Source organism: Coregonus lavaretus (assembly GCF_964263955.1).
Source record: "Coregonus lavaretus genome assembly, chromosome: 28".
In the NCBI taxonomy this organism is placed as follows: Eukaryota; Metazoa; Chordata; class Actinopteri; order Salmoniformes; family Salmonidae; genus Coregonus; species Coregonus lavaretus.
The window spans coordinates 26208524-26234129 of record NC_140015.1 but is presented as its reverse complement, the minus strand read 5'-3'; the positions used below and the strand labels follow the sequence as shown (position 1 = coordinate 26234129).

Below are 25606 nucleotides of genomic sequence, written 5' to 3'. Positions count from 1 at the left end.
AAAGATTCAACATTCATTTTATTGGTTTGGTTTTTTGAGTACAGTGGTTATTTTTCAGCCATACTGGCATTCACAGAGAAAACAAAACAAAAAACACAAGTAAAACTGGAAACAAGAAATATAGCTTTCTGATAATAGCTCTGGCTCAGTCTAGTCGTTATGACAACTGATAATAGCTCTGGCTCAGTCTAGTCGTTATGACAATAACAACAACTCTGCGTACCTGATCAACAACACAGACACATATAAACATGTAAAAACGGTCAAAAAATGGCACTAATAATACTTTTGAAATTCTGTGTGGTTTATAAAAGGACATATCTATTTACATTCAATTTGAATAATTATAATTTGGGAAAAAACTAAAACATATATACTGTATGAGAGTGACATATTAAGAGAAATAAAAAAACACTGATTATTCAAACTTTAGATAAAATATATATAATATCAATTATACTATCAGAGTAGGTTCCATTACGTAGTTCAAGTGCTATTAATAGGAATATACAGGGGACCAGTGCCATGGGCGACACGAGGCAGCCATTTTGGCTCCCCTGTGAGAGTGGCATAACTCAAGGTGCAGCTCAGAGGTCGGAGGTCAGGGTAATAGGTCAAAGGTTACAGGGTTCAGTCATAGCTCCGCCTCTGAGACACAGTAATAAGTGGTTAGTACAGAGTACAGACATGGAGAAGAGAGGGAGTGAAGGGGAGGGGACGTAACCTGGGAAAAGCAGATTTCCACCCTATCACTCCTGGGTAACTGAAGTTAAGATAAGATACTTGGTTTAATACAAAAAGTGTTCTCTTTTGTCTTTGTCCATGACATCCTCTACTAGTTGCTGTGTAGTTAGAGGCAGAGAGCAGTCTGAATGAGGGCCAATGGTTACATGGTTAATGGTGAAGGATGGAGAGGGTACATGAGGCCAGTGCTTGTTCCTTATTTGTTGCCAGGTTCCTCACTTCTTGCAGGGCTGTTGTTCCATGTAGAGGTCTGAAATAACAGTTCAGTTCTGACTTTGTTGTTTCACACAGTGAGACATCCACAGAATTAGAGTCAGGGGGCATCAAGCTGAAGAAGTGGAGCCCTTACATGATGTCACAGACCATCCACAGAGTCCAGCTGATGATGTCATTGTCCAGGCTGGTCAGAGGATGACCAACGAAGTGATGAACAATGAAGATAATTTAGTGACACTCACTGACTGTGTGTTTGAGAGAGCTAACCTAATGCACTGCCCACTAACCACCATCACATTAAAAACATATTCTACTTAGAACAGGAAACAAATCATTATCATTAGCAGCTTCATCTACGACTCCCATTTGAAAAATAGAAACCTTTGTTGTTTTTCATATATAAAAATATCTGTAAAATTACTATGCATATCTCCATATGGACGGGTTGTACTCTACAGTCAAATGTGCTGTGATTTGGTGGGTGTGTGTGTTAGATGGTAGTGTGTGTTAGTGAGTGAGGTGGCACTGTGTGTGCGTGCATGTGTCTTGACGTATTCATCAGAGCATGTGTGTGCTTGCTAGAACGCTCTCTACCTCCATCTACCTCTTCTCTCATCCCCCTCCCTTTTCACACACCTCTCCCCATTTCTTTCTCTCCCTCCCTGTCCCTCCATGTGCTGCTCACCTCTGCTATCTGACTGTCTCTCGCTCCCTCTCTCCCTCTCTCTTTCTGTCTTTTCTCCCATCCGTCCGGGTCCAGGAAGGTGAGGAGGGGTGTGTTGGGTTAGGTGGTGCTAGCAGACGGTCTGTTGGCTGGACAGGGGACTCTCCAGGGACATGCTGGTGGGAGACAGGTCTGGACGGTTGTTCTTAAACATGGAGGAAATATAGAAGGCCTGGAGAGAGACACAGATAAAATACTTTCCGTCAAACACAGATACATAGAGATGGAACACTGTCCGTCAAACACAGATACATAGAGATGGAACACTGTCCGTCAAACAGATACATAGAGATTGAACACCGTCCGTCAAACACACAAAGACAACCAAGAGAATCCGTCAAACACAAGACAGATATCCCAACCACCAGAGAGACTGGTTATACTGCTCAGCCTGAGCCAGATAAGGTCCCACCATATAGGGCCTGAATAAGACAAATACAGATTGTATAGGCAGATAGATAGGACATGTGATGCCCTGTCATTGTTTAGGCAGGCATTGTTGACATTATTTCATCCTGTAAGCCTGACTTACATAGGAGATCATACATGGACACATTTGTTCGCAGTCCCACAGCTCCATACAGCCAGAGGGAGGGGAGAGACAGACACTTACCACCCAGTAGGCGGTGAGGCCTCCCTGGATGAAGCCGGTGATCACGTCGGTGGGATGGTGGCGGTAGTCGGAGATGCGGCTCAGCCCGGTGTACACGGCTATCATCACCAGCAGGAACTGCAGCAGCGGGCGCAGCAGACGAGCCCCTCGCCATGACAACCTCGCCTGCAGGTAGAACTGGAGAAGGAGAGCAGGGTCACATGTTCAGAGCCTTCAAATATGAGAAGAGTGTGTGTGTGTGTGTGTGTGTGTGTGTGTGTGTGTGTGTGTGTGTGTGTGCGTAGGCACTTTCATACATGTTTGCATGCGTCTGTGGTGTGTGTATGAACTGCAATGTAGTTCGTTCTTTAGACAGTGATCTGGTCACATGGTACATTAAACACAGTTCACACACAGACGTCCAGAGGGTAAGGAAGAGGACCTGGCATTACTCCATCCACACTGGGCTCAGCACCCTAATAAACCTCTCTTCCATCTCATCTCGCCCTCCAGGCCCCATCATTACTACAGTAGAGGAGGAGTGTCAGTCAGGGACCAGACAGAGACTGACTGGGGGGGTCAGGGGTTAACTGCGGAGATGCATGGTGCTGTTTATGAGGTGACTGCTGCCTGGGCCTGTCACTGGAACATGTGGAACACATTCCTCTGGAGGGGGAGGGGAGCTGGTTAGGGGGGGTTGGCTCACTGACTGGAAGCCAGGGCCCTGGCTGCATGTCACTGCAGGTCCCATGCACTCTAAAGGATACAGTCAGTCTGCAGTAGTAACACTAGCTATACGCCACAGATGGGATGGCGGGAGGATGGAGGGAGGGAGGAGAGAACGAAGAACGAGGCCCCCCGTTTTTCTCAGGCCACTCAACTGCTCTCAATGCCTCACTCTCTCTTTCTCTCTGTCCCTTTCTGATAAGTGGGTGATTAGGAGGTGAGTGGAGGTCCCAAGAAATCTATTAACAATGTTTTTGAATGGTGATTTCTCTCCTTTTCTCAGATTGAAATGTTCATATATATTTCCCGTAAATAGTTTTTCGATTATTCCAGTCATATTCCGGACCGTTGGAGACTTAATGAAGAGGAGGAATACCATTTAGAATGTGAATGAATACATTACGGGAACAAATGCTTGAGCCATGATGGGCTTTTGTCTTCCTCTGTCATTTCTCCCCCCACAATGTGTTCCTCACCAATGGTCGAGTAGAGAGAGGAGAGAGAGAGAAGTGGGGTTCTCTTGTTGAAAGAAGCCTGTCGATCTCTCAGCAGGACCCCCCCCCCCCCCCCCCCCCGACCCAAAACAAGGAGTGCTCTGTCTGCTCTCCATCTATTCATGTTCCCTGTGGAAAACTTTTCCTCACTCTTTCTCCCTCTCTCTTTTCATTTGAGGCAGGATGCCTTTTGAAAAGTTGCTTTTCTCAGAGGCCTCTTCTTTCAGAGTTTGCATGTACAATGTGTGTATGTGAGTGTGCTTGAATGTCTGAGCGTTTGTGCGTGCGTGTGTGAGTGAGTGTGCACTCTGTCTCTACAGGGACAAAGTGTCCAATATTTTCTTTCATAACTGCAGTGAAAGTGAAAACTGTCATAAATCATTATTTCATTCCTTCAACAAATATGCAGTAATCCCAGCTAAAGCAGGTGACTTCAGGTGTATAAATGTTACTTGGCAGGTGTGCTGTTCTATGTCGCCACAGGCACGTGTGTCTCTCTAATCGCCAGTGACACTTACCGCCAGGTAGAGCATGGTGTACATGGCAAAAGAGGAATGGCCAGAGAAAAAGGACTTCCTGAAACATAAAGGGATAACAGGGATGTTAATCATTAACCCAGTGATCTAGTGTCAATATTGCTCCATCTCAATCTATGGTAATAAACATTCATTCCAACAGTTTCTAACAAAGACAAACTTTCACTTTGACTAGGCTAGCGGCATTTGGGTCTATTCCATTTCAATTCCAGTCAGTTCATGACTTTTCAGGATTGCATAACAATGGAAAAATTCAGCCCAACATTGAGCCCAACTCTGATGCACTGAAGCTTGATTCACATTACAGGACCAACCACAACTGTACAGTGCTAGTTCTGATATTTTATTTTCCCATTGTCCTTTACTCCACGGTTCCAGCAACTATGGTGGATACATAACCAGGCCAGAGCAGTTTGGCCAGGTTTGGCTCGGCTTGGCCCTATAGTGTGAATAGGGAAGGCGTCTCTCTCGGGACTGACCTGGCCTCCTCCACCATCTTGTCTTTGGGCTGCCTGCAGGTGACCTGGGCCATGTAGGAGCCGGGGACGCAGTTGAGCGAGGCGTATGTCACGTTGCACACCGACAGGAAGTTAGGTCGCAGGCGCCCCACGCTCAGCTTGGCCATGTTGGTCAGTGATTGGCCCACACAGCAGCCGAACAGGAAGCTGCCCAGCTCCTTGTAGAGGCAGGACACGTAGAGGTTGCGCACGAACGCCCGCGAGTGCACCTCACGGAATCGAACCCGGTGACACTCGCCCAGCGCAATCTGGCCAGGGAAGAAAAGGAGGTGCAAGAGTTAGAAGCAGTCCTCTTAGTCAATAAGCTGAGGTAGACACCGCTAGAAAAATGACGCCACACTTTCTCAGCATATTGTAAAAGAGAATGTGTTCTCAATGACCTGACTAAATAAAGGCTAAATATTGAATGGCTTTTAAATACATCTACTTCCAGTGAGTGTGTAAGTGGTGATAGTATGTCATGTGTATATACTCAGTAAGATCCTACAGTGTGTGTTGTGCTGTGTTGTGTTGTGTGTGAATCTCACCGTGAGGCCAGTGATGATGATGCCCCCAGCGATGAGCAGCGTGTCAGGGATGGCCTCTCTCTCCAGGTAGGGGTAGGTGATGCTCTGGTCCCCACAGAAGAAACCCCTCCGGTATGGAGTCACAGCCTTCAGCTCACATGCAAAGAACGGGATGGAGGCTGGAGAGACAGGGAGAGAGGAGGGTTTAGACACAGTTAAGAGGGAGATGAAGAGATAGACAATAGAAAGAGGTAAAGATATGGAGAGAAGGTTAAGGTGTATGTGGGTGGGTGGGGCAAGCACACGTGTGTATGAGAAAATAGTAAGTTCATAACGCATCACACAGTGAGCCAAGACAAAGAGGTGTCATTGATCCTTGGTCCCTGATCCTGTTCTATATGAGAAGGGTTTAGGAGACAGGATATAGGCCTGGTTGTCAGTCATCCACTGACTGGATTCAAGATCTCCCAAAGGATCAGGCATTCCTTACATACTGGAGTTCCACCAGAGAGGCTGGAGGAAGGGGAGATGAGAGAGACAGAAACAGAGAGAGAGAACCGTGCAGAATGAAGGATTTTTCAGGAGGAGAGGAGAACAGAGGAGACCGAGAGAGTTTATTACACAGAAAATGACAATGTGGTGAAAGCCAAAGGGTTTTACAGTAAACTAATAGCCAGGCTACAGTATAGGCTACACCGTGACTGCAGATACTTCCAATAGAAAGGGAACAGAGTAGTCTATTGTGTCCAATAATAAGGGAATAGAAATAGTGTAGTGTGGCACAGAGACGCACAAGGAGCGTACAACATTAACCATTAACTACCACTGTATTGGCAGAATATTTATTAAATCAATGTAGTAACACATTACTTTCCTATTTGAAGGTTTGTTAATACTGTATCAAGTTCATTTCCTGGTTGGCTAACCAATTAAAAGTTAGTGTGCAAGGAAGGCGTAAAGGAGGGTGGTCAAGGTCTGGCTTTCTTAAGCAAACAAACCTCGCTGCAGCCTGCCCTGCTGCTGGTGAAAGTTCACTGGGTAAAGATTGTGCAACCTCGTTATGATACTGGCAACAGTCACACAGCACAGGCGGATGAAATCAAATACAAAGCTAGATCTGAAATTAAATCTACCCCACTATACTCATTCTGAACTTCCAAACTATCCTTCTAGTTCCTCTCTCTGCTCCCCACAGCCCCTCTACCCCATCCCGAGTGGCGCAGTGGTCTAAAGCACTGCATCGCAGTGCCCCTAGAGATCCTGGTTCGAATCCAGGCTCTGTCGTAGCCGGCCGCGACCGGGAGACCCATGGGGCAGCGCACAATTGGCCCAGCGTCGTCCAGGGTAGGGGAGGGAATGGCCGGCAGGGATGTAGCTCAGTTGGTAGAGCATGGCGTTTGCAATGCCAGGGTTGTGGGTTCGATTCCCACGGGGGGCCAGTATGAAACATTTAATAATGTATGCACTCACTAACTGTAAGTCGCTCTGGATAAGAGCGTCTGCAAAATGACTAAAAATTTAAAAATGTAAAATCATGTCCTCTACCCCATCATGTAGTCCTCTACCCCATCATGTAGTCCTCTACCCCATCATGTAGTCCTCTACCCCATCATGTAGTCCTCTACCCCATCATGTAGTCCTCTACCCCATCATGTAGTCCCCTACCCCATCATGTAGTCCCCTACCCCATCATGTAGTCCTCTACCCCATCATGTAGTCCTCTACCCCATCATGTAGTCCTCTACCCCATCATGTAGTCCTCTACCCCATCATGTAGTCCCCTACCCCATCATGTAGTCCCCTACCCCATCATGTAGTCCTCTACCCCATCATGTAGTCCCCTACCCCATCATGTAGTCCTCTACCCCATCATGTAGTCCCCTACCCCATCATGTAGTCCTCTACCCCATCATGTAGTCCTCTACCCCATCATGTAGTCCCCTACCCCATCATGTAGTCCCCTACCCCATCATGTAGTCCTCTACCCCATCATGTAGTCCTCTACCCCATCATGTAGTCCTCTACCCCATCATGTAGTCCCCTATCCCATCATGTAGTCCTCTATCCCATGCCCCCATGGCCCTCTCCCCCATAGAACAGGGAGAGCATGGGACTAATGATTAACCTCTCCCTCATCATAGAGCCTGGAACTGGAATGGGCCCAGGCAAACACTGCTGCTGCCAGGAAATCTCAGAGACTACGTGACAGGAGGAGAGGACAACACACACACACACCATTAGAGACAGTATATCAATAGTAGCAGATGGTGAGTAGGACATGGCTCACTGACCTTCAGTGTGACCTTCAGTGACCCTACCAGAGTTCAAAAGGTTTCAGTCTACCTGAACTATATAACCATGAATACTCTGCAGATATCTCACTCACAGTCCCAGTCAGTCAATCATAAATACTACCAAAACCGATCCATCCATCCACCCACCCTTTCACCCCAAGACATACAGTTAAGAACCTACACACATATCAATGTACATAAGCACCAATACAATTTATGAATGAAAACGAGGAAGTAGTGTAGCGTCATTGGCTTATAAACAGGGTAAAGTTACTGTAGTATACAGCCAATGTCTGCTTGTGACTTTTGCTATTACTGGAAGTATGTGTTTGTCAGAGAGAAAGACCAAACACAGATAACACCATATCCTCTGGTTAAGAGAAGGCACGGGAGGGCCAGAAAGACAGAGGGAGGGAGGGAGGGAGAGGAGAGGGAAACACGTTGCAGGCAGATAGCAGAGGCTCTGACGACAGCAGAGAGAGAGAAGATAGACAGAGGGGAGAGAAAGAAGAGAGAGAGCAGAGAGAGAGACAGAGAAAACATCTCACCTGACCCTGATCTCTACCTGATCTACTTCTCCTGCCAGAATCACATGCTCCTCATTTCAGACGCGTTTAGGCTACACACACACACACACATTGTACAAACACGTGCATGACATGCACACTCGGCACGCACATAAACACACCGTGGTGTGCGACTCCAAGCTGCAGCCCTCTACAGAGCCTCTAACATCACGCAAGGGCCTAACTCCAGACCACTGTAGAAAGGTCAGATCTCTCCCAAAGAGAGAGATAGTGGCTGGCTGGAGTTGGACCCAATACCATGACTCAGTACAAAGACAGAGATTAAGGTAAATACGTTTTATATGCATCAGGAGGCCTTACTTTGGTTCTTAAATGGGTAGCCCAGGATTTTGGCAATGTGGCCCTTCATCTGTCTCTGGGAAAATAGATAAACTTGTGGATACAATTTTTATATGTATCTGCATGCAGTTTGAAGGAAGTTGTTAACTAGCGTTAGCAACTTGCAAAACTACCTCTAACTTCATTCATACTGGATGCAAATACATAAAAATGGTATCCACGAGTTCATTCCAATCTGGGGAAGTAGATAAATGGCCTCAATGGCAAAATCCATAACTATCCCTTTAAGTGTCTTTGAAGGCCTTCCAGCTTCCTTTGATGAACTGAACCCCCCCCCCCCAACAGAGAGAGTTCCAGTCAGTCAGGTGAATCTAATAGAGGCATGATTACTGTGGTCTAATCAGGTTAAATACTCTGGAGGAGGAGATTCGTCTAAGAAATGTGTTTACTGAATAGACCTTGTGGGTCACAGATGATATGGGTTGGCCTGGCTAGAAACCCTGATTTTGTTTACTTGGTGGTTCTGGGTCATGAGAAAACTCCAAAAGCGTGAGGTAGCCTAGATTATTCACAACACAAAAACATTTGGAATATGAACCACCTGCTTTGGGTTAGCCCTGTAGAAATCAGCACGGTGCATCACTATGGCATTCAGTTCCCCAGAGATGTCCCCTGGTGAACACCCTGTACAGCATGATGACGGTTGCTGGTCCCAAACCTGTTTCAAACAGAATCTCTCTCTAACCTTAATCCTCTTATCGATCTAGGTATGTATTTACGCCTGAGCTGGGAAATAGAGTGAAGAGACTCAAGAGCGAGATATGCCCTAAACCACAGATTATCTATTATATTGACCAGATACTCTAGTGGCCGCTCTAACAATGAAAATACATTTCTTTAAAAATGAGTTGGGATGGGGGCAAGATCAGGTGGGACCATTCTAGCCAATGAGAGGGCAGATACGCATGTGAACAACAGGCACAACGGTTTCCACTAGTTACCACAGCCACAAAGTCATAATTCGCTATATCGAAAAATTCATGAAACAAAAATTAGATTTTGGGTTTTAATTTAAAGGGACATTTCAAAACGCCACCTGCTGGAGAAGACAGATTTTGGGACCAGTTATGCCTCTCGCTTCACCTCTTCCTCTCTGCCTAAACTCATCTTAACCCTAGCTGTCACACACCTGTAGAATGAACCAATCACACCTGTTAAGGTCCAGAATGAACCAATGACTTGGTAATTGGTAAACTCAGACTTTTCTTTCTTTCCACAAATGTTGTAGCTTAGACCTATTTTACATCTGTGGATTTTGTGTTGTGCCCGTCATCGGTTGAGACAGCCTACTCTTGAATACAGGCTGGGTGTCATTTCAAATCATAGAAATATAATTAATAGAATGGACCTATCCCTTCAGACCCCTGCAATTTAGCTGGTACACCATTGACATTGAAACTTTAACTTCCAATTACTACCAGAAAGATGGCCGCCAGTCCACCCACCATTGAATGTCAACTTGAATGGGAATGTATATTCTATTATCTATAGTTCTATGATTTCAATAGATTTCCTATGGAAGATTGACAGTTTAATTTATAACAACGGATAAGTCAACATTCTCTAACGTGTGGACCTCCCACAATCTTTGTGGTACCATTTGAAAGTTGAAAACTCAACTTTCCTCACATTTTAGTATATGTATCAGCCAAAACATAAGACTGTGCTGTGTGTCAACCAATGGCAGGTACAAGATTATGGAAAATAGGGTGTAAGCTACCCAAAAAAAATTGGAGTTCACGCGTTTTTAGATAATTGATGACAAAAAACAAATCTATAAATCATAAAACAGTTTGACAACCCTATTTGTAAGCTTTTAAATGATATCAAACTCAACCGTTTATCTTTTCCAGTGATGAAGACATGGATGTCTCATGGTATGGTGGGGTAGGCAAAATGGGTCAACTTTGAGCACCTCTATCTCCTGAATGTTTTGGCATTCAGGTCCAAAAAGTCACTTTCTGACCACTTCCAACATGGGCAAACAAGTATGGAAGGTTTCGTTCAAATCAAAAAGGGATGCAGTCAGAAAGTGATTGAAATCATATGGAACGACCCAGAAGAGAGATGTGGTTCTCTTGACTCAACCACACACTGACAAGGTCAGGGGGCTGAAACCCTTTATAGGGTTTATAGCTTTACTCTGAAAACACATGTCATGGTGGTGTCTACGCTCTGTCCATCTACCACAATAGGCTACTTTTTTACCACAATTATCGCTCTCCCTCTCTCTCTCTGTATCTGGGGCAGAGTTATGGTTATAATGGGTCTTCTGAGAATAATCAATGTTATTCTGGGTTGTCAGTCTGCTAATGGACAGTGTCTCCATTACTGCCATAATAAAAGTGTGGGGCTGGCTGGTTGAGCCGTTAGCGCCGGATCCTTTAGATGGCCATTTTCAATACTTTCTCACAGTAATGGGAGCCATCAACCACTCAGTAGGCAAACTTAATGGTTTATGACCGCGACCCTGTCAATGATGTATTGACTGCTCTGTAAATATGTGTGTGTTGTCATTTCCACATGTGTGTTAAAGTCCATAAACAGGCTCGGCTCACATGGCCGGGACCCAACAACACTCCTTGCTTACAGAGCTCCTCAAAATGCTACTCTCAAACAACACATTCCACAAAAAAGAGGCCGCCAGTTTGCCACATACCGACCTCAATCCACAAAACACATCTTATACAAACTTCCCAAATGCACACCACTGTGAAACCAGGGAGAACACACAGAACACGTATGTGATATGTTTTGCAGCAGAACACACACCGTCAACCGAGCCTGCACCTAGCCTATACAACCTCAGAGGTCTGAGAGGTATCAGCCAGTCCCAGTAGAGGTCCAGTCTTTACACTGGGGTTTACACGGGCTCTAAATGGTTTCACAACAAGACACAAAAGACACTCCAGAGCCCCTCACTTCACCTGTCAGGCAGCTGTGAGCAAACCACTGCACCTGGCCAAGAGCAGCCTCAGAGGACACAGCAGCAGAGCAGAGCGGAGCAGAGAGAGGGGGAGGGAGAGAGAGAACCAGAGAGGAGAGAGAAACACACACACAGTAGACCCATACACACGGGCCAAATGTGCTGTTGGACGGAGTTCTCAAAGTGGGAATGCTTTCAAATAGTCAAAGGGAGAGACCGAGAGAGGGAGGAGAAACAGGAAGAGAGAGGGAGAGGGAATGAGAGGAGAGGGGAAATGTGCCTCACTCTTAAGAAACTCTTCTGGTTGTAATTTACACTTCTATGACCACAGCCCAGAATGAGCTCACTGTGAGAAGAGAACAACAACCGAGAGAAAAAACAGAACAGCCATGGAGAACATGAATAAAGACAGAAAGAGAGAGAGCAGAGAGCAGGAGGGAGGAGGAGGGGGGCAGATGTTACATGTTAGTTATTATGTCAGTTACTTATGCGGATGCTTTGAGGGCATATTGCTCATAATGTGTACCAGTCAATAAAACAGCATCAAACTCAAAAGAGTAGAAAACATGGTTAGAGGGGGTACGGAAAATGGACAAACAGAGAAAGAGAGAGAGAGGGGGGTGGATAAGGGGTTGGGGTGCTCTAGAGAGGGAGAGAGAGATTGAGAATTGAGAGATGTGGTGAAGTGTTTCACAGACGGAGACGATTAGCGGTGGTTCTGGAATGTGAGGGTCAGAGAACTGGGCTCTGTTGGGACCTGCTCTGTAAACAAGACCTCGCCTCGTCCAGCAGAATACACACACAAACCACACTTACACACACACAAACAACCCACAAAACACCACACCGACTAACACGCAACCAAACAAGCCACACAAAAACCCAAACAATCCACAAAAACCTCAATCAACCATAGCTAACCAAATAAAGCACCCTGGAGCCAGAGAAACCACAGCAAACCAAACAACCTATAGACAGGCACTGAACCAACACACAGATAGACCCAAACTAATAGCTTCACTAAACAGTACTAGTATATTATTAACACATGAATATCAATACTAGACTGTAACATAGCCTACTACTCAACAATGCATCAACCAACGTTTTAGGTGACAGTCATGGGCTGGGGCAGGGGAGGGGACAGTCACTGGGGCAGAGAGGAGAACGCTACCCTACTACCCTCCAGGGGTGGTCCGTCTCTCTTCAGCCAGGCAGGCCTCTAGGACCAGTGCCAGGGCCTCTGGTTCTCAACCTCAGGTCTAAGCTGCTTGTTTATCCAGCAGTCAATCTTGCAGAGAAAATAATATGCTACTGGTGTAGTGAATCATTACATGGAGAGGTGCTGTTATTCTAATGTTAGTAAGCCCTGCTGTAATCCCTAATAATAGCACCGTAGGAGAGTTTGTCTTACTATATTGTAACTGGTAGTTGTGTCTACTATACAGAGCTGGACTTTTATTCCCTGTTCTTAGACAATGTGTCCTGGCCACAACATAGTGTGTGTGATATCTATCTGGGTTGAGTCAGTGAGAGTCACAGAGTAGACCCAGATGTCTTTTGTGTTTCACCTAACATTTAAAGACAAAGAGTCTTTGTTTAAAATAGTAGCTGGGTGTGCAACCCACACACACACACACACACACACACACACACACACACACACACACACGGACACACGGACACACGGACACACGGACACTATACAGGGGTGAGCCAGGTACACCTCAGACAGGAGGAGATGAAGTCATTGGCACCAGGGCTGTGATTATGATTAGTAAACCACCATCCTCCTAATTATAGGTAGGTGTGTGTGTGTGTGTGTGTGTGTGTGTGTGTGTGTGTGTCTGCCCTGTGCGAATGTGTGTGTGGATGAGCACTACAGTGTCCTTTCTCCCAGCTTTTACTTGGTGGCCAATCCAGGTGGTACAGGATAGGGGGGAACGGTGGTGGGAACGTTGCTGCCCCCTCTCCTAAATTGTCTGGATTGTTCTAACTGGGTGCACTGTTCACTGTTTTGTCTGCCCTGATGGCTACACAAAAAGACTGATCATCAAGGGACAAAGCCTGGGAAACCAAAACAGCCCTGCGGCATCTCACTGACTATTTGATATCAGCAGCATCTGCTGCAGCTGGACTCACATACACACACAACCAGAATGTTATTTACTGTACACATAATCACTAACATAATCACTCGATACACAGTCTATCTTTCCATAGGCAGCAACACTATCTGTCCATAGTTCCTACGAAACAACAGAGCTAACTCGAAAAACAAGTCAGGAGGAAGAGATGAGACTGTAGCTATAGCCTACTTCCAATTTCCAAGCCATAGGTGCTTGTTCCCCTCTGAACCCCCCTCCCCCTCAATCCCCCTCCCACCCACCCACCCACCCACCATTGGTAGTGCTGTCTCCAGTCTCCAGGCTGTGTAACTGTTACTGTAGCTGTCGCCAGGTCCAGACACGCTTCCCCTAGCCTCTCTGTTCTCTCCACTGACTTCTTCCTGCAGCACTGCAGCCGTGCTCTGGAGTTAAGGGCATGTGTGGTGAGGGATGGCTGACTGGGAGAGTAGGGGAACATAAAGGGGCCTGCCTGCCTGGCGGTCTCTGTGGTATGTATGTAAAGGGGTTTGGTGGTCTGTGGCGTAGCGTGAAGGTAAGGGTGTGTGTGGTTCAGGCTGGGTGGCTGCAGAGGCGGCTGTCTGTCTGCAGTGCAATAGTATGGGGAGGGTTAATGAATGTAAGATATGTACAGTGAGGACTGGGCTGTCAGACTGTTTGGTTTAGTGGTTTTGTCTGTGGTTGGAAGAGCTTCAGACAGCCAGACAGACAGAAGAGGGCAGGGGCTGAGGTGGATAAAGGGGGATCCGGCAGGTGAGATGTGTCAGGAGGATAGGATGATGGGGTAGATAGGGGGCCATGCTGGGAGGGCACCAGGAGGGGGGCTGTCTGAAAGCTAACATGGAGGAGCAGGGGGCAGAAGGAGGACTCATTAGTTTTGACAGACAGGGAATTGGGGGGTGAGGGCAGGAGGGGGCGATCCGACCGGTACGTTGGACTGTCTACTGACACATTTATCATTGCAAAAAGAGCCAGAGACCGCAAAACAGACACACAATGGGCCTAGGCTTTACACTTCACTGTTAACACCGATTGTATGGAAAGACTCAATCAAGTACTTACAGGACCTTCACCAAAGGGAGAATTTATAGCAATTTGGGTGTGGGAGATACCCCAGGCTGACCTCTGACCCCTACTGTGGATCCTTACCTCTAGAGGAGATAGCCCTCAGCCACTGCTCCCACTCCCCACCCTGCCCCACCCCCCTGCCCAGCCCCTCTCAGGTCAGGGCTGGCTCTAGATAACACTAATGGACTTGGTGTGAGAGGGAGTGAGTGAGAGGGGTGAGTGGGACCGACTGCAGGGTACAGTATCTGGGCTAATGCTACCCAGGAGGGGGTTGTACTAATGGAGCACTGAAATATCACTTACTGACATAAAATAAATGGTTGATACAGGGCAATTCCTGGGCGTGGCAGGGGGGCGTGGCAATGGCCGCGACCGGCCCACGGCTGAATTTCAGATACAATTTTAGAGGCCCCCATTTTGGCGGTGTAGAGAATTGTTTGCCGTTTTAAATCTAATTCTATGCATTTTGTCATAACTAATGCTGTGTTCTTTTGCTTAAACATAATAACAAAATGAATACTGATAAATTCATTGTTTTTGGAATTTTCAATTCTCCATGATTGTCTAGCTTTACTTTTGGTGATTGTTAGTTCTCAAAGATTATAGTACCGTAAAACTTCAATTAAACGTTGAGTCTCAAATAGCCACCTGTCCCTTTTAATAGCCGGGCAACGGCACACATTTCAGCAAATGAACGCCCATTTCAAGACACTGCGAGTCTAAATGAATTGTTTACGAGGTTCCCATGAATGTTTAAGCTGTTTAATGTTTGATTTGTTACATTAAATAATTCGGTAATGACTCGAAAAATTATGGCAATCATCTTTTTTTAATCACCATTAAGAAATGTATATAGCCATTGGCTGCTAACAGCTGAGAACTGCTAGCTAACTGGCAAGCACAAAAACAGTCAACAACTTTGAGAATACAGAACCCTAGAAAAATCGGACAATCGGCCTCTAGTGGCGAAAGTAAGAACTGCCTAAAATGCACAGTCAAAGGAAAATAATTATTGTCAAGGAAAATATTTTGGGGGGAGACAGAGAGGCATTCTAAGACAAAATAAACGTGACAGTGTGTAAATGATAACACATTTGTGCAGGAAATGAAGAAATTGATTACAATTCTGGAAGTGAATGCTGGAATTAAACAATTAACTATGTAAATTGCTCCTGAGTGGCGCAGTGGTCTAAGGCACTGCATCGCAGTGCTAACTGTGCCACTAGAGATCCTGGTTCGAATCCAGGCTCTGTCGCAGCCGGCCGCGACCGGGAGACTCATGGGCGGCGCACAATTGGCCCAGCGTCGTCCAGGGTAGGGGAGGGAATGGCCGGCAGGGATGTAGCTCAGTTGGTAGAGCATGGCGTTTGCAACGCCAGGGTTGTGGGTTCGATTCCCATGGGGGCCAGTATAAAATTAAAGAAAATATATTCACTAACTGTAAGTCGCTCTGGATAAGAGCGTCTGCTAAATGACGTAAATGTAAATTAGCAAAAGCTGACACCTGACTCAAATAGATGCCTATCTCTAATAAGCACCTGTTGTGTTCAGTGATTTAAGCTATTCATTGAAGTTTTACGGTATTTAAAAATATATAGCTCCATTGTCTTTTCTACATACAGCTTTAGTCATTTAAGTTTACACTGAAAGCGTTTCTCCATCCTGAAAATATATTTTTCTTACCGGAAAAAAAACTTGTGGCCCGCCCAATAATTTCGATGGTAGAAAAATTCCCGAATTCCACGGTAATGTAATTACGGTTTCACTTTAAAATGTATGTCAAACAAAAACCATTGATTTCAAAGTTTAACAGACCATACAACTCCACGAACAAGGAATGCTCTGAACAATTTACACAGACAATTTCAAAAACACATTTACTGGAAGAACTGTGCAGATGCAAAGTTTGGTAACAGAAGTTTTTATGCAACCACGTTTTCAAAAAAATCTAATATCTACTCCAAATTAAGATTCAAAGCTGTCTGCAGAAAGAATGGGGTGTCAGCTATGACATGCCACCTTGAGTTTGAAAAAATATATTTTGGATATTACAGTAACGGAATTACATCATGGGGGTCTGATCTGTACTATACAGAAATGCATATTTATGGACACGAAGATAATTATCTTCATGGTGATGTATCCTGAATAGGTACACTAAGGTAGAAATATGCAATATCCTTATTTTGCATATTTGGGTATTATTCTACACACTGGCTATTATTGCAATGAGCTCCGCCCCCAAACAAGACCACATTTGGTTGATCTGGACCAAACCAAATCAGAAACAATCATAGACGTCAATGCGGCAATACATTATATTGTACTCTACTCTAGTGTGCTCTACTCTACTGTACAGTAACTACTGTACTCTACGCTTTACTGTGCTGTCCAAACTTGTGAAGCATAGATTTAGACCTATGAATTGTTCAGATGTGGTCCGACCAGGGCGGACTGACCAAATGTCTACTATTTTTCAACATCCATGGACATCCGGTGTCGGTCGGTGTTCAGTGGGTGAGGATGCCCGTTACAGTAAATGGAAAGAGGGTAGGTGTCAGTAACAGCCGGGAGAGGTGACATTAACTGGAGAGAGAGAGAAGAGAGAGAAGAGAGTGTGGCAGAGAGAGAGGGACAGTGAGAGGGAGGGGTTGTCCTGACTGTTTTCACAGTCTTGCTTTGACCACCAGACAGAAAGAGTAAAAAAACAGTTATGAGCTGAACATAACAGTACGCCAGTGGAAGGGAGGACAGTAGCAGGTGACCCAACTGTGGTTTGTGACTAATATGATTTCCCATTGTAGCCAACTCAATAACAGAATTATGAGAATTATGAGTTTTAATCACTTAATAATTCATAAACTTGATATCAGTAAAAACACTATAACTAACTGGCAGGTCTACCTTTACTTATTACTTCTGTGAACTTTCATTATCCTCCCTCCTCACGAGGGAGAGAAATTAGAAAATATCTTAAAGATAATGTGGGTTTTTGGTAACGGAATTACAAGGCACAAGACAATGTTTCTTAAACTTACAGGAGGCAAATAATTTCTACAAAACTAAATATAAGTGTTGATATTAGTTGGCAGGGGTCTTTACTTCAATATTTTGTTTTGATGCATTTATAATACCTTTTAAGACTTTCTGGTAGATGTTGTCTATGACCCCTTTTCCATCTGTTTGACCAGAAATCAAAGCCTTTGCTTATTCCTAAATTTTTGGAATGGAAAATAGTTGGAAAATGTTTTTGAAAAAAAATATAGACTCTTAGTTTTGATTTGACACCCAATTTGACATGCTCCTATGAGCTTCACATGTTGGTGCTCATGAGTCATTTTAGATGGAAATGCCCTTCAGTAACTGGGTTAAGAGCAGCATCACTTTTTCCTTTAGCTAATCGTTTGATTGCGTTTCTTTTATTGGGAGCTGCATCTGTCAACGTCAGAATACTGCCATGTTTCCATGTAGTGACTTCATCATGTATTTGATTAGGGCTAAAAACACTGAATGAAAATGCACCAGTGAATTTGTAAACAGAGGCACATGCACACAAGCACATACTGTTCAACATGCACTAAAAACACAGAGACAAACTCACTCACACACACAGTTACACACACAGGCCCAGAGCGAGAGGACTGCTTAAAATATTCCTGACCCAGTGGCATGCTACAGCATGCTGGCCCTCTCACTCGACAGCTTTCCCTGCCAGCTGAACAGAAACACAAACCCACTTACACAAACATACTGTATGCCCAAGAAAACACACACACATGCAAACGCACGCGCCTCAACATGTGTCCTCCCCTCTTCTGGGACACCTTCCATCCCAAAATGGTAAGGAGAAGAAAGAGACGGGAAAGAGAGCGGAGATAAGCAGGAAAGAGGTGGCCCTTTGAGCTCTCTCTGAGGTTAGTGCTATCCCTACCCTAAACCCTAACCTTAACCCCTATCCTTAATCTAACCCTAACCCTTTTAAATGTAAACTTCAAATGGGGTAGGGACGTCCCATGGATCCCAGATAGCAAGGACCCTTTTTCTGATCACTCTGGGAGATACAGGCCCTCTTCTCTGGCGAACTACCTCACGTCTTCTTACCCCCCTACACACACACACACACACACACACACACAACTAGTAATCGTCTCTGTGGTGTCTACTGGTCACTCATGCAGTGTTTTGGAGCTGTCTACTCCAGAGTCCAGGCACTTTTACTTCACAATAAAGCCTTGAATTAAGCGGTCTCTCAGGGAAAGCTTAAGCGCTATTCAAAAACGTTTGACCTAGCCTAGACAAGGCAATGAAGTTCAATTCCATGCTCTAATTTTGCTATTGATTTGGGTCTGATTTTCATCTAGGAAATGTTATCCTGAGCAAATATGAATGGACTGTGTGGTCACTGTAATTGAAGGTTTTCACAAACCACTCAAGACTTCAGATCACCTTCCAATTACCTTTAAGGGCCCAAATAACTGTCCTTTATAAGGGTAATGACAGAGTGAGGACCACCTGTGCTGGAGAGAGAGACAGGCAGCCGTGCAGGAGGCAGTCAAGCAGACTTGTCTCAGCCTGCCCACAGGTATGTCAAAGACTGACCTCTCACCTCTGACCCTGCCTATGCTGCTGGACGCTATGTCTCTAGCATAGCATGGCCACAGGGCATGGATTCTGTTCAGACCTGAGCTCATCTTTAGATAGCTCAATAATGCAGACCGGAGGAATGCACACACACACACAGATTGAGACATCCGTATGCTTGAGAGGCATACAGACACAGTACAAAAATGCTCTCTCTGTGAAACATCAACCATCCCAGTGTGTCAGAGTGCCCCCATAAACAACTTTGACTTGTTTTTGATCTGGGAGAGAGAATTACCTGGTCACACACACACGGTGACACACATATATACGTATTTAAGTCAAAGCCCCAGTGAAAGCCTTCGTTATGACGTGATCCTGGCTTTAGGCTCTGATTAACAGTCATTCATCATGCCATACCACCGTGTTAATAACAGTCATTCATAATGCCATACCACCGTGTTAATAACAGTCATTCATAATGCCATACCACCGTGTTAATAACAGTCATTCATAATGCCATACCACCGTGTTAATAACAGTCATTCATAATGCCATACCACCGTGTTAATAACAGTCATTCATAATGCCATACCACCGTGTTAACAACAGTCATTCATAATGCCATACCACCGTGTTAATAGCTGTCATTCATAATGCCATACACCGTGTTAACAACAGTCATTCATAATGCCATACCACCGTGTTAACAACAGTCATTCATAATGCCATACCACCGTGTTAAAGTGTTTACTTCAATTTACAGCAGTAAACACTTAGAAGGAAAGTACTGTCTGAGACAGAGGGGACCACACTGAGCAAAGAAGTGGATTCACTCTTAACTTAAGGCCATTAGAATGCGATGCCTTGGGGGAATTCCAGAACGACAGTAATGAATGAGTCCCTTGACGGGGCAGATAACGAGGGGTCAACAGCCTGAGGAATCTGCTGCTGACATTTAGGGAAAATTAGGTTTGAACTCCCTGAGACAAGGCATACTGTTAATTCACAATACAGCTGATGATAGTGACACCAATCACATCCATCAAGAAAGAACCACCAGTAAATGAACAAGGCTGATGTAATATGTGATGGTGGTGAATGGGGGAAGATGATGATGCCAGAGGTGAATGGGGGAAGATGTTGATGCCAGATGATGGTAAGCATACCACGCTGGCAATGTCCCTTTGCCCTTTGTCTTGAGAGACTTTAAAAAGTCACTTGCTAAATCTCTCACTCCCTCTCACTCATGTTCTTTCAAGCATGCAACCCGGTGATCGAGTCAATCCCAGTGTTGCAATGCAACAAACAGTCAGGGATAAGGAAAGTCAACACCAGCCCACGTGTTCTAATTAGGCTGAGCTAAGAAGAACTGAGAAAGTATATTTCCTTCCCATCTTCTGACTCTGGGCCAGCCACTTCTAAAACATTTAGGTGAGTGTCAAGCATGCTAGCTAGCAGAGGAGGCGGCAATAGCGTACCTGCAGGCAAGGAGGAATAACAGGCTGTGTGGTGAGAGTGAATCTGTCTGTCAGTGTGTCTGTCAGGGCAGCAGCAGGCAGCTTGTAACCGCCAACGGTGCGCTGGCAGACCTGTCTGTCTGCCTGGACGGGTTCCGCCTTATACTCCTGTTTGTGTCAAGATAACGACTCCAAAACAAACCACTTTTCCCTGCCCTCACATGGTGCCAGCTAGGCAGCATCAGAGAGGCTGATCGACATCCCCCATTTCATTTCAGGGGTGTAGTTAGGCACACAATTGTGTTTCACTCATGTTAGTTGAGTAACCAACGATAACTACCACAAAGTAGCAACCCAATAGTCCCTCTGTGTTTGTGCGTGATTGTCAGATTGCCTCATGTTCCACATTATGGCTTAACACTGCTAACCCTATCAGCATTCAAACTGTAGGGCCATTCTCCAATGCTTTACTGAATTATATAATAGCCTCCTAATTTGGCAGAGTAACTTTGTTGCACACATTAGGTATATTGTTGCCAAGTACCTCAACTCGTCCAACTCGACTAGAGTTTCTTAAATTAACCTCCAAGACTCGCTATATGACGATACTTTAAAATTTTAAATTCTTAAACCCTTACCATGTACCTATGTTTGTCCTCTGTTGTTGCATGCCTTTCTTCGTTTGCTGAAATCCATACTTTTTAATAAAATGTTAATCAAATACAACCACTGACTGTTTCCTCATTGCTGGTGCTCTAAGATGGCAACTCAGCGCGAATGCCAATTGAATCTCAACAAGGAAACAGTCGGTGGTTGTATTTGATTAACGTTTTATTCAAATTCATGGATTTCAGAAATGAAATGCACACAACAAAGGACAAACATAAACAAAAACAAACATAGGTAGGCCTACAAGGTAAGGGTTTAAGATTATTATGTTTTAAGTATCGAGGCATAGCGACCAGAAGGAGTCAGAGGTTCATTTCAAAAGCTCTAGTCTGTGAACAACTCAGGAGTTGAGGTACTTGGCAAGGGATAATGCTGTAGTGAAGCAAGGCAAACAATGAACAAATGTAATTTTGGCATTAGAACACAAGCAGGGAAGGGGTAGCAACATGTTTTATTCCCATGTTCTTTTCTTGAGAACTCCATGGATGGTTGTCATGGGAACTCAAGAATTCCCGGGATAACTCTCCTGACAGCTTTTCTTCAGTGCTTATCTTAGAATACAGACAGACTACTTTTTGCCATTTTTGTAAAGTGCTTAATTGGCTTTTGAAATAACTTATTATTGTATTGTGACCTGTTGAACAGCTAGACCTGTTGCACTTTGCCGTTGGTTCTTCTTAACTACTGGTGCTAATAAATGTAATACAATGTTTAATTAAATGGTCGTATATCATCTCTTGGACAACGTGACAAGTGAGAGTGAGCGGTCATTGATTTATGTGCAATAATTGCCAATCCTGTGGCATGCATACTATTAGTGATATTCATGTGAATGACATTGACCTCTGCATTTTTCCTCGAAAATAAGATGGAAATACTGAGACAGGCTATTAATTAAATTAATGTAATGCAGACAATCATGTCATGCTGCTACTTTGCAGATTCAGTCAAATAAAACGGGTGAAAGGGTGAAATAACATGCAAAGAGAGGGTTCAACATCATTCTTACCTACACACAGACAGAAAACATCCAAGCCGACCAGCATCTTTCTCTTGGTACAGAGAGAACTGTCTGCAGGTTCTGCGAGGATGTGATTCTTCCCAGCGCCGTTTTCCTTCATCGCCTCCCCCGCTCCCCCGTTGTCGGCTAACCGCTGCTGAAGCTCAGCGTCCCGAGGAAGAGTACTGGTGTGTGTCGAGTTGAACTTTTGCATCTTGTCCCGTTTTTAAAATACAACGTTGATGTTGTCTTGCTGCTGTTTACTGACAGTAACGTTAAGTATCCCAAAGGTGAACATTCAGTCCGTCCAACGTTGAAAAATACAAATGATTGATGGCTGACTAACTTTAACTAGCTAGCTGTTACTGAAAACCATGTCAAACAACCACAAAAGTAAAACGTGACTGGTATCAAACCGTTAGCAACAAGCTTGTCCGTGAAATTCAAGACAAGTTCAACAGAGTAAAGATAAACTGAAAGAGAAAAGTTATTGCTAGTCTAGCAAAGCTGGCAGTTCACTAAAGCGCTAGCTAACTTTCACACTGTATCGTGTTTCCTCTGTTCAAAGTCTTCAGCTAGCTGGCTAGCCACGTTACATCATGAGATAAGTTACCCTGAAACCAACAAAATCAATATTTAAAAGAATAACTTGCAAAACACGCATTGCACAATTCGTCTGTCAACTTTCAAACTTGCCCATATGTAATTCATTCAACTATTCCAAATGCCTTCTCCATGTGTTGGACTATTTTCTGTTCGGTCCTCCTGTTCCCTCGCATTTTGTCCCTCCCCAAAATTAGGCAGACCCCTAGGAGTTTGTTTTGATTTGCAAAATGTTTAAATCTCCTTTTGCTCCAGTCGCACTATCTGACAACCCACCCCACTTGTTAGTTAAATACAGTAGTTAACCAAATAGCTACCCGGACTATCTGCAGACCCTTTTTGCACTAACTTTGACTCATCACATACACTGCTGCTTCTGTTTACTATCTGTCACTTTATGTACAGTACATATCTAACTCAATTACCTCGTACCCTGCACATCGACTCGGTACTGGGATCCCTTGTATATTGCCAAGTTATCGTTACTCATTGTGTATCTATTATTACGTGTTTTACTTTTATATTATTTATCTTCTTTTTTTTCTATCTGCATTATTTGGAAGGGCCCGTAAGTAAGCATTTCACTGATAGTCCACACCTGCTGTTTACGAAGCATGTGACGAATACAATTTTATTTGATTCTCTTCGGCGTTGTTTTTTTTACACTAATAGCTTTGTTTGTTTGTTTTATTTGCCAATATCTATGGCATGCTAGAATCAATACTATTATTGATAGAGAATTAAGAATATAGAGAAATATATGAAGGTTTATTTTATTGCATTAATTTTTATTTCAGTTTACTTTGATGAACGGTGGTATGTGTATTAAATTAGGTTTGTAATCAAATACATTTTATTTGGCACATGCTTTTTAGACAACAGGTGTAGACTAACAGTGAAATGTTTACTTAAGGGTCCTTTTCCAACAATGCAGAGTTAAATATAATATCAAATGAAATAGAAACAGTGGCACCAGGAATAAATACACAGTGAATAACAAATAAAAATAACAAGTAAAGATAACATGGCTATATATAGGGAGTAGAAAATAACATGACTATTTATAGGGAGGAGAAAATAACATTGCTATATACAGGGGGTAGAAAATAGCATGGCTATATACAGAGAATACCAGTACGAGTCGATGTGCAGGGGTATGAGGTAATTGAGGCAGGTACTGTATGTACTGTACATATAGGTAGGGGTCAAGTGACTAGGCAATAGGATAGATTAGACAGTAGCAGCAACGTATGTGTGTGAGTGTGTGTGTGTATGGTGTCAGTATGCATGTGTGTGCATGGTATGTGTGTGTGGGTGAATGTAGTGTGTGTGTTGGGGTGTCAGTCTAAGTATGTGTGAGTGTGTGTGTAATGTGTAATGAGAGATTCCATTACGTTTCCCAGGCCTACTTAATAAAAAAATAAAATAAAATGTTGCCCTTTGCCTTACACTTCAAATGTCATCATTTGCCCAACAATATCTAATCCTTCCTTTGATCAAATAAATGGATGTATCTCTAGCAACACAGTTATTAGCATATCTCATGACTGGCTTGTAGATGAGAATTCCTTCAAATGTATACTTTCTGATCAGTCGCAGATTTGTCCTTACACAGTATGGAATAGCAGGTACAAGAGGGAGGAGAGTGCCACCACCTGGTGAGAAGGACAGAAATGGTCACCTCTTTATTTTCAGGACTGTATATTAAGGTTTATTAGAGACAGACTACAGTGCTATAATCACATGGTAAAATAACTGCAAATTCGTACAGTAGTTTTAAATGATTGGTCTACAACTGCTTGCACAGGAAACATCAAACTAGGAAGCTATGTTCATGAATCAAACACATTCACTCACACACAGGCCAATATGTTTCTCAAGTCCCTCACCAGTTGTGGGTAGGAGCCTGGCGTACAAGGTTACTTCTTTCACGTAACATTCTCAGCAATACTACAGTATTGTGAGAGAAGAAAAGATGATAGAACAAAATTGAGAGAATAGATGATCAAACAAAATAAAAATAAGGAACTAACAGCAAATTATTTAGGCTGACAGGTCTGTGTCATTACCTCCTTCTTGTCTTATTGAAAAAAGCTTCCAACCCTCAACCATCGATCTGTAGAGGTGATATGACAGTGTATCATGCACCAATGCATCATCATCCCCGCCGCTCAATGATCCACAGGAGTGACACCTACAGAGTACGTGTTTACAGGGGCAGACTGGGACCAGAAATAAACTCTTGCATTTCTAACACACCAGACTATTTTTTCCCCTTGAGGGCCCCACAACAGCCCATTTTTTTCCTTGGGGCCCCCACACTGGCCCATTTTATTCCTTGAGGCCCCCATTATTAGCCAGATAATCATCATTTCGAAAATACAAATACAAAAATAAAACAAAGTTAGACAGGCCCAATAGGCAAAAAATGGACCAGCCAGTCCACCCCTCTAGGTCTACCTTTACTCCTCTTTTTCTGTTCAAATGTCAGACTCAAAGGTCATGGGATGATTCCTGACCCCAGCAAGTGGACTAGATAGAAAGGTTATAAATTCACTGTCTTCAATAGAAGAGCCTAAAGCAGTTAGCAGTAATTTTGATAGCCACTAGATGGCTGCAGAAAGTAATTTACTGTGTGATAGGTGGGCCAGGAGAGATGAGAAGCCTGCAGCACAGTGGCGGCTGGTGGGAGGAGCTATAGGAGGACGGGCTCATTCGAATGGCTGGAATGGAATTAATGGAACCGAGTCAATCTTGTGGTTTCCATATGTTAGATGTGTTCCATTTATTCCATTCAAGACATTACAATGAGCCCGTTCTCCTATAGCCCCTCCCACCAGCCTCCACTGCTTTAGCAGTGATTAAAGTTAAGCTCGCTTGCCAGACTTACATGTCTG

General features: G+C 44.1%; 1 protein-coding gene across 1 annotated transcript; it reads right to left on the bottom strand.

Annotated features, from left to right (window-relative positions):
• On the bottom strand, positions 1 to 22982 carry LOC311104243 (phospholipid phosphatase 3-like). Its single transcript, XM_084145998.1, has 6 exons — positions 22116 to 22982; positions 5078 to 5235; positions 4512 to 4798; positions 4015 to 4072; positions 2298 to 2474; positions 1 to 1856 (listed from the first exon to the last, which is right to left on the bottom strand). Exons 1-6 carry the CDS (start codon positions 22318 to 22320, stop codon positions 1755 to 1757), a joined length of 987 nt encoding a protein of 328 aa, XP_084002124.1. The 5' UTR covers positions 22321 to 22982; the 3' UTR covers positions 1 to 1754.
• Between the last annotated feature and the right edge of the window lie 2624 nt (positions 22983 to 25606).

Excerpts from the sequence above, each read along its gene's own strand:
- LOC311104243 (XM_084145998.1), bottom strand. The coding sequence starts at position 22,320 with ATGCAAAAGTTCAACTCGACACACACCAGTACTCTTCCTCGGGACGCT. Across the intron at positions 2,475-4,014 it reads ACACCATGCTCTACCTGGCG|TTCTACCTGCAGGCGAGGTT; the intron begins GTAAGTGTCACT and ends CTCCTTCTCCAG. Across the intron at positions 1,857-2,297 it reads GCCTCACCGCCTACTGGGTG|GCCTTCTATATTTCCTCCAT; the intron begins GTAAGTGTCTGT and ends GTCTCTCTCCAG.